This window comes from Gallus gallus, chromosome Z (assembly GCF_016699485.2).
Source record: "Gallus gallus isolate bGalGal1 chromosome Z, bGalGal1.mat.broiler.GRCg7b, whole genome shotgun sequence".
Lineage (NCBI taxonomy): Eukaryota > Metazoa > Chordata > Aves > Galliformes > Phasianidae > Gallus > Gallus gallus.
The window spans coordinates 74,245,296-74,254,195 of record NC_052572.1 but is presented as its reverse complement, the minus strand read 5'-3'; the positions used below and the strand labels follow the sequence as shown (position 1 = coordinate 74,254,195).

At 61.3% G+C, this 8,900-nt stretch overlaps 1 protein-coding gene and 1 long non-coding RNA gene across 2 annotated transcripts; both read right to left on the bottom strand.

The window, feature by feature from the left end:
* Positions 1-2,248: 2,248 nt before the first annotated feature.
* Positions 2,249-3,298, bottom strand: LOC121108259. The gene is made up of 3 exons (XR_005842661.2): positions 3,174-3,298; positions 2,564-2,616; positions 2,249-2,336 (listed from the first exon to the last, which is right to left on the bottom strand). It is a non-coding gene; the product is annotated as an uncharacterized LOC121108259 (long non-coding RNA).
* Positions 3,299-3,583: 285 nt separating this feature from the next.
* Positions 3,584-8,457, bottom strand: LOC121108320 (adenylate cyclase type 10-like). The gene is made up of 9 exons (XM_040655900.1): positions 8,231-8,457; positions 7,595-7,633; positions 6,979-7,122; positions 5,926-6,131; positions 5,578-5,671; positions 5,329-5,417; positions 4,624-4,815; positions 4,302-4,423; positions 3,584-3,698 (listed from the first exon to the last, which is right to left on the bottom strand). The coding sequence occupies exons 1-9, from the start codon at positions 8,271-8,273 to the stop codon at positions 3,602-3,604; spliced, it is 1,026 nt and encodes a 341-aa protein (XP_040511834.1). The 5' UTR covers positions 8,274-8,457; the 3' UTR covers positions 3,584-3,601.
* Positions 8,458-8,900: the final 443 nt, after the last annotated feature.

The window sequence follows — 8,900 nt, the reverse complement described above, 5'->3', positions numbered from 1 at the left end:
GCTACGCCTGGCTTCTGGATGGGGCGTGAGTGCCTGGGGCCCCCCAGACCCACAGCGTTCCTGGGAATCCATCAGGAAAGGCTGCTGGACAGTGCCTAAAGCACAGAAGAGCAAGCCACGGCAACAGCAAAGGGCTGACACCATCCACACTCTGCTGCCTCGTGGCAGTTGCCCATTCTCAGCTCACACCTGCTATGGCCAGGCTTAAGGAGAGACCCATCAGCCCCGTGGCTGCCTTTTTTGCAGGGCGATTCCCAGCCGTGGTCAGCATAAATGCAACCCCTTCAGAAGAGCTCCCCGACTTGGCTTTACCTTGCCAGCTCCCTGGGGATGCTGCGCACTCCAAGCTCCTGGCAGGCTTTCCGCACCACGTCGGAAGCTTTCAGCCCTTCCAGACGAAGACAGGTGATTCTCTCCGATGTTGTGCTGTCTGCGGCAGCTTTGAAAATGTCCTCTGCTCTGTCATGGCCCGGAGCTAAGCTCATGACCATAAAGACCGTGACGCTTTGGAGCAGGGGCCACACGATAGAACAGGACTCAGAGTCCACGAAGTGGGCGTTGTCGACGAAAAATATGCCAAATTCCCCTCCAAGCACCTGAAAAAAAATAAAAACAGGTGGTTCTGAGTGGAATCTGGTGGATTCTTGAGCGTCTTCTGGGGAGGACTTTCTCTCCTCAAGACAAGGGGATAGCCAGAAGCCTCTCCTCAGCCACCTCCCTCTCCAGGAGTTTAGCAGCTTTGCTTCTGAGAGACTGTACGGCCTCCTCTAACATCAGTTCCCCGGCAGAAGGAGAGAAGCTGGGCAAAGTTCTTGAAGGGCCATGACCCGGGCGCCTCATCCTGCCACCCCCTCAGGCAGCTCCAGCGCGGAGCCCGCAGCCAGCACGGTTGTTTGGCTCCTGTGAGGCGGGAGGAGGGAGACGTGCTCACCTTCTGTAGCACTTGCGTACAAGTCAGGTGGAACGCACTGTTCCATTCAGTGTGACGCATCCTGCACACCTCGTCTGTGATGGGAAACTGTCCAGGAAAGACAGAGAGGAACATAGCTGAGGGTCTAGGCACACCTATCCCGCAAAGCAAGACTGCAGAGCAGAATGCCTCTGCTCTTGCGTGCGGCCAGCACCAGCCCCTCTTCAATGCCACTTCCAGGTTGCTGAACGAGACCCAGGGCACATGCATGGCACAGGAGCACCCCATGCACAGGGAGACTCCTGGGCACGGGAATCAGACAGGTGGGGTACGAGCCCCACGAGTCCCAGCCCTGAGCTGAGCTGCTCCCAGCAGAGCATCCAAGCAGGACAGCCTCTCGCTCTCACCTCCACTAAGAAAACATCATTGAGCAAGCAATAGCTGCTCTCTTCTATTGTGCCTTGGAGCACGGTCTGCAGGGCGCGCTGCCTGTCACTGCAAGTCTCACCGGCCTGGAGACCCAGTGCCCTGGCCACCAGCAGACGGATGGCAGAGAAGGGCTGCTGCAAGTTCTCCTCTGCCAGTTCCACAGTGTTGACCCTGCGGTGCAAAAGCAGAAGGCGCTGAGATCCAGAATTGCCTCCCGGTAGCTCCAGCCTGCCTGGACAGCAGTGTTTTATAGGTGAGCCGCCTGGTCCTTTCTGCAGAGGAAAGCGGGACTCTCCAAGTGCGTCGTGGAGAGGACCGAGCTTTCCACTCGTCGTATAAGAAAGAGTCCCCCGTGGGCGGCTGCAGGCCGGTCACTGGGAGGGCTGGCCGCGGCCCCTGCGCCTCCGCAGCCCCAGCCCGGCTTGCACTATGCACCCCCTGCAGAGGCACTCATTGGGTTAAGAAGGAAGGCCTCAGCAGGTGGCGGGTCTGTGTCTGCCGCCTGGCCCACAGCAAGGCTTTTCTGCCCCAGTGCTCCTTCTGGAAAACAGCCAGAGGGCAAGCAGCGCTTCTGAGGTGGGCCACCTTGCTTCCTCTCAGCTCCTCAGCTGGAGCTCTTTCCGTCTCTTTGTGCTCGGCCCAGGGACAAAGGAGGAGAACAGTGGCTCACAGAGCCAGCTGGAACTCTCTGAGGAGGTGGGTACTGTTTGGCTGGGTCCACAGCAGGCTTTTTTGGGAGGCTGCAGTGCAAGGGCTGGGCACAGCAGCACCCGAACTGCGTTCTGCAAACGCCAGGGGATGGGTGGCGGAGGGGTGCCAAAGCGACAGCTCCACAGTGCTTACCTGTGCCCAGCAGCCCGGCCTAAAATGGCCAGCTCGGCAAGTAAGTGGCTCTTTCCAGAGCCTGGAATGCCCACAAATGCCAGGACGTGTGGTTCTTCCAAATGCTCATAGGCCTCCAAGCAGCATTCAAAGCGGTCAATCTCTGCCTCCCGACCTGTGCAGACCCACAAGGAAATGAGCTGCTGCAGCGTGCTGAAAAGCGGGGAGCCCCTCCACTTCTCTCCCCCATCCCGCAGCAGAGAGAGAGGGAGGAAGGGAGGGAGGGAGGGAGCGAGGAAGCAGCTGCGTGGCGCTCAGCTGTGTGCCAGGGGCAGCCCACAGCAGAGCCCCCAGCACTGGGCAAAGGGAAGCAAGTGGGCTTCGGATGAGTTCTCCACCTACCCAGCAAGGGACCATAGGGTGACCTCTCCTCGGCAACGCCCACGTCACGTTGTCTAGAAGGGGGAGAAGAGCAAACAGGAGTCGCCTAATGGGTCAGAAGCCGGAGCACGCAGAGCCTGCTGTGGAGGAGTGGAGACCCCCCTCTCAAGCAGCATCTTACTCCGAGCATGTTCCCCTGGCCAAAGCTCAAGGTGACACACCAGCACAGCCTCGAGCATAAGGAAGCCCAGCAGCCACAGCACGACAGCCGAAGCTAACAAAAGTCCCTTGCCGGAGGCAACAACCAAAGAAATTCAAGATGAGGAAAGAAGCCAGGCTGTACTGAAGAAGCCGCTCGGACAAAGAACGCAAGGCTACCCTGTGTGTCCAAAGACAGGCCAGCCTTCCCCATCCCGGTGCCATCATTTCCACACTCTTAGCAGCAAGAGGCACAAGGGCACAGAGGCAGAAAGCAGACCCGCACCAGGGCTTCCGATTTTCTCAGCCACAGGCAAGGGAGGTCTGTGGGAGAGCAGCCTGGTCTCGCTGCAGAACTCGAGCCCTCTGCTCGGCCAAGGTCGTACCCCTGAGGCCCCTCTCCCCTCACGTGCACAGCTCAGAGAACACTTACTGCTTCTCGGTGGTCCCCACGTATTGATAGACAGTGGTGGGACTGATAACGCCTTTCAAGTTTCTCTTTGGTAACGCTCTGAAGCAGTAGCTGGGCAGGCGAGAGGCTGCGCAGGTCTCTGCATCACAGGACACCACCCCCGGGTAGGCCACCATCATGCAGGCGGCCAAATTCACCTTAAAGCCAAGGGCTGCCACAGAGAAAGAGCATACGTCAGCGCAGTTGGGAAACCTTCAAGGCCAAGGGCAACCTCCCCTCCTGGCACAAGCCAACCCAACTGCAGGGTAAGCGGACCCAAAGGGAACCGCACGTCTCTGAGCCCATCCTCCCGCCCCAAGGCCCCAGCAGGCTGTAGCGTGTCCTTGCCTCAGCCCAGCCGCCTCGTCCACACCGATGCACTGAAGCAGAGCCATGCCAGCCTCACACTCCTAAGACAAAGGAGCCCTACCTGTGTGTTCAAACCTCTCGGGATGGCCAGTGAAGCCGCAGAACGCTGCCCCGCTGCTGACCCCAACAGACACTAGCCTGGCACACAGAGAGAGTGGCGTGGATTCAGCAGCAGCCCTGCTGCAGTCCTGCTCGCCCCGTTCCATCCCTTCCCACCTCTCCCCCCCCTCCTCAGCACTGGGACCACACGCACCAGCATGGGTCCTGGGGACTTGGAGAGCTTGGGGCGCAACACGCCCCGGTGGCAGGGGACGTAGGTAGGGCACAGGCAAGACCGTTTGGAGCCCTCCCCCGAGGCCTGATGGCTGCAACCTGCACCAGGCCACAGGCTCTTCTCCTTAGCGGGGAGGCAAGCAGCTGCTGCCTGCACAGCACTCACAATGGCAGCCACTGGAGGTCGAGGGACCGGGCCCAGGCCTTGCTCCTGGCCCCCTCGCCCAGAGGAGCCTGCCTCTGGCACCGAGGAGCTCCATGCCCTGGTGAGGGCTCGCTCCGACACGGTGACTGGCAGGCGGCACTTGGGGGGACTGTGCCTGGCTGCCGTGGGCTAACCTGCCACCTCTGAGACACCGCCTCCTTCCTGCCAGGGGCGAAGGAGGACAAGCCAGAGGGCACGTCTCTTGCTCATCATTCCCCTCGTGCCGTCCCAGGCAGCACACACGCCCCATAACGTGCACTCACTGGAGTTTTCTCAGGCCCATGGAGGTCATGTGGAAGATCTGCATAGCGCATTCCAAGGCGTGGGTGATCTCGTGGGCCAGCTTTTCTCCAGGAAATCCAAACACGCAGAGGAAGGTGCAGCCCTGCAAAGAAGAGGTGCAATACATCTTGTTCTACAACACCGATGGCCAGCAGCTGATGCATTCCACCGCAGGCACTGGGGAGACCAGCGGAGCTTCAGGTCAACCCACAGATCCCAGCAGCCGGGCAGAGCGGCTTCCCATTCCCCTGCTGCCAAACAGGCAGAGGCACCCCAGGGGTGCGATGGCTGTCACGCACTCACTTTGTCAAACAGAAGAGTTTTGTTGATTTCACCCTTGTGAGGGCTGATGATGCCTGAAATCGTGTTGCTGCAGTCACCGAGGCTGCTGCTGAGCTCGATTGCGTTGATCCTGTCAGCAAACTTCAGATGGACAAAGAGGCTGGTGACGGGCCGTAGCTCAGAGCACAGCTCCAGCGGCACGTCCTCACGAAGCTGCAAGAGCAGAGCACAACAGCTTTGCCAGCCTGCTCTCCCAGGGGCTTCTCTGGGCCCACAGCAGACACCGAGGGAGAGCAGGCGTGCAGGCAATGCCAGGTGCTACTGGAGGATGGGGGAGTCCTCCCAGGTACCGAGTCCTGGCACAAAGCTGCTCTGTCCTGTGACACGTGCAGACACGAGGGAAGACTCTTTGCCCTCCCCTAGGCTGCTGAGCGGGATCTTGTCCCGGAGCCCCCCGGAGGCTCCCGCCCCCATGCCTGCGCAATCTCCAGAACAACAGCCGTGCAAAAGACAGAGGGAAGTCTGCCTCTCACCAGCCGTGCCTCTCAGAGGAGCTGCACAAACGGACAGCTTCTGGGCACGTCTGGCCACAGCAGCCCTGGCATCTCTTTTCCTCCGTCGGGCTCTCGCCTCAGACTGCACTTTCTTTTGGCTGCCCATTTTCCCAAGAGCTCCACACTGTTTTCTGCCCTCCCTGCACGCAGCCGCCAGCAGTGGTGGCCATACCTTCCGGAGAACAGCTGTCGATAAGTACTTCTCCAGCCTCGCTGCCAGTTCAGAATCATCGCACATCCTAAGAGTCGGCCTTCGGAGGCCTAAGGAAAGGAAACGCAGGCCGTCACTGGCAGGGCAGGCCTACAGGGCCTTGGGAAGCTGGACACGGCGAGGGAAAGATTCTCCTGTGCTTGCTCCTGTTCGTGCCTGTGAAGCAGGCAGGGCCCACCTTTCCAGCCAGTCACAGGACAAGGAACTCACCCGTCCCTTTCAAATGCCTCTCCCCTCTGGCACTGCTCAGCTGGACTACAGCATCTTTCCATTCTCGGCGAGCTAAGCGCCTCATTCCCACAACCTGAAGACACACAGGAGGAAAGGAATGCCACTGGCCTCCCCAGAAGCCCCAGGGCACGGGGCTTGCCCCTCCACTCTCACTTCCCAGAGAAGGGCAAGCCCACCTCTCTGGACTTTCAGCTGAGGTGCAAGGCCAACAGCTTTGGCTCTCTGCCTACGCTTACGGTTACGGCTGTGGCCACGTTCAGCCTCTCAGCCGCCTCCCCACCCAGGTGCGGGTCTTCCAAAGGGCTCCAGGACACCCCATCCACTCACCTTCACGGCCCCTTTGCCAGCAAGAGGCTTGGCCCTGATTCGCTGCTGATCACACAGCTCCCAGCAGGTCTGTGACAGCACTACCTCATGGGCAGCCGAAAGCTTTTGGGCCTTGACAACTTCGTCCAGGGCTCCGCTGCAGACGAAGAAGAACTGACGATCCCCGCCTCTGACGGACATGAAGGAGAGCATCCCGGCGGAGATCCCTGGGGAGAGAGAGACCAGCGGCGTGAACACAGGGAACCTTTGGAACTCGGCGGCCCCCAGCTGCACAGAGGCTCAGCTGACGCCCAGCCTGGAGACAGGCCCAGGGAGGGGAAGGGCCTCGTGCGTCCTTCTCGGGCCCATACCGCCACAGGTCCCAGAAACGGGCGTCCACAAAGAGGCAAACAAAGCCAACACCGACAACGCATTGGCACTGCTGGACGTGAAGGCGGCTTGCAAGTGTCTGCCTGAGGCAAGACAAGAGCCTTCCAGAGAGCTGGGGAAGGGAGACCTCGAGGGGAAGAGGAGGGAAGAAAAGCAAAGGGGGGAGACCCAGAGAGAGGAGGATAGAAGAGGTCCTGCGGAAGTCCCAGCTGAAGTCCCCGCCCACAGTCTGCTGCCCAGGTGTGCTGTCTGTGGTGCGAGGAGAGCCTGCAAAAGCCCAGCTCCAAGCCATTAGGCAAAGCGGTTCCCCTTGGCTCGCCATGCAAAGCACCAACCCTTGACTGTTTGGGAACTTGAGGAAGCGGCCCTGAGGTGACACGTCCCTTATCCAAGGGCCGGGCGGGACAAAGGTGCCCGTCTGAGGATCGGGTGTGGGATCTACCTCCCAGCGGGGTCAGACGCTGGGGCCCCCATGGACGGAGCAGGCTGCGCTCTGGGACCCTCACTGGGAGCGAGGGGCCTGTGCTACAGCTGACGCCAGGCAGGCAGGGAAGGAGCCCCGGCCTCCCCCACCCTCGCTGCCTCCTGCTTGCCCTGCAAATGCTGGCAGGGGAGGCTATCCACTTGGCTCTGGAGGATACTGGGGCTGTGCATGTGGCACAGCTGAGCCATCTGTGCCCGTACCTATCTTCAGGTGGAGCTTGAGACCACTGTGCGTGTCATAAGTGCCGTACTTCTTCTGGACCTTCCTGCAGCACTGCAGCGCCAGGTTGATGGCCGTAGGCAGCTGAGGCCCTGCTGCTCTCCACAGCACCAGCATGGCATCCCCTGGGGAAAGCGAGGGGCAGGTGAAGGCTCTCCCGAGGGCTGACTCTCCCTGAGTTGCATCCAGCCGCAGGGACAGCAGCAGGCAGCTGGCCGGCGTGCCGAGGAAGAGGGGATTGTGGGAGGGTGGCATCCTGAAGGACCTCCGGGGCAGCCTGGCCTCAGGGACCCCTCCCATCTGCTGGGCCAGCCACAGCAACCTCCAGGGCAGCAGAGCAAGAGGGTGGGTGGTGGGGGACAGCAGTGAGGCCAACACTGCCCACCGCGAGCGCCCCTCGGCACTGAAAGACGGGGCTCCCTGCCCCCCCCACTCCCCCACCCCCCACTTCTCCTGCAGGGAGAAGCCCTGCTCAAAGCTGGAGGCAAAGCAGTTCCCCTTTGCTCTCCGCAAAAAGCAGAGTGGAATCCAGGAGGCTTCCGTGGGAGACGCTGCGCATCAGCAGGACACCGACTCTGCCTCCTCCTACGTACACACCTGCAAACTTCAGGATGTCTCCTCCAAAAGCCAGCACCTCTGCAGACAAAGAGAAGGAAAAGCAGAGTTACAGGGACACCTTCATCCAGGAGCCACGGGAAGAGCCACTGCGCCTGGAGAGGAGCACCGTGGCGGTGCAGGACCAGGCCACGGCTCCAGAAAGCCCTGCTCCCAGGGCCGCTGCGGCCACAGCCCTGGAAGCCGCACAGCTAGCAGGGAGGCAGCGCCTTGAGATGCAGGTGCACAGCGTGGTGGAAGCAGGAGGGCACCTCTGGAGTGCATCTGCTCCAGCTCTGCGCACCCCTCCGCTGAGGCGGAGCCACCCGGAGCCGCTTGCCCGGGGCCACATCTGCAGGCCTCGTGAAGACCTCTGGGTGGGGAGCCCCCCCTGCCTCCCTGGGCAACCTGCGCCGCAGCTCAGTCGACCTCACCGCAGAGGCCTCTCCTTCTGCCCAGCGAAGCCTCCCGCCTTTCAGTTTGTGCCCACCACCTCTTGACCCGGCCCCACCAAAGACAGCCCGGCTGCGGCTCCTCGCCCCTTCCAGGCAGGCAGGAGCGGGCGGCCCAGCACGGCTCTCTCCACAGTGAGCGAGCCCCAGGGCTCGATGCCCGACAGCCCAGCAGCACGGCTCTTACGTTCCAGAATGTCACCCATGTAGGCGTTGAGGGTTTGCACCATCTCCTCAGCTCCTCTCTCTGGGCCGCTCTGCTGGATGCACTTCTCTGCCAAGGCAGTGAAACCTGCCAGAAAGACAGCCGCAAATCAGGACGCCTCTGCGTGCACCGGTAGCTCACCCCTTCCCCGGCCCCAGCTCAGCGCTCGTCACAGCCATGGCTGACGGCCCAGGAGAAGCTGCCCGCTCTTTGGGCAGCACGGCAGGAGGCCTGCGCAGTGACAAGATGGCCACCCTGTGTCGCAGCAGAGCTCCCGAGGGCCTGGAGCGTCCCATGGGCTCATGTCTGCGGGGGCTCCGCCACGCCCAGCCCACCTGAGACATCGGCCAGGAGCAGCACTCCCTCAAAAATCATGGGGTAACCAATGTCTTTGAACTCCTCATGGAGAAGGAGGCTGGGGAGAAGCACCACTTTCTTCCCCAGATCGGAGTAGTAGTACTTCCTCTCCCAAGCAGAAGCCATTGTCAGCGCCCTGTGGTACCGGGGTACCTCAGAACAAGACGACCGTGCCCCGCTGCGAGGGACGAGGACGAGACGCCCACCGCTCCAGGCGGCACAGTGAGCCCAGGGCCGCTCTGAGGGGCGGCTGACCCTCTGCCACAGTGACATCACAATCAGCGGGCAGTGATGT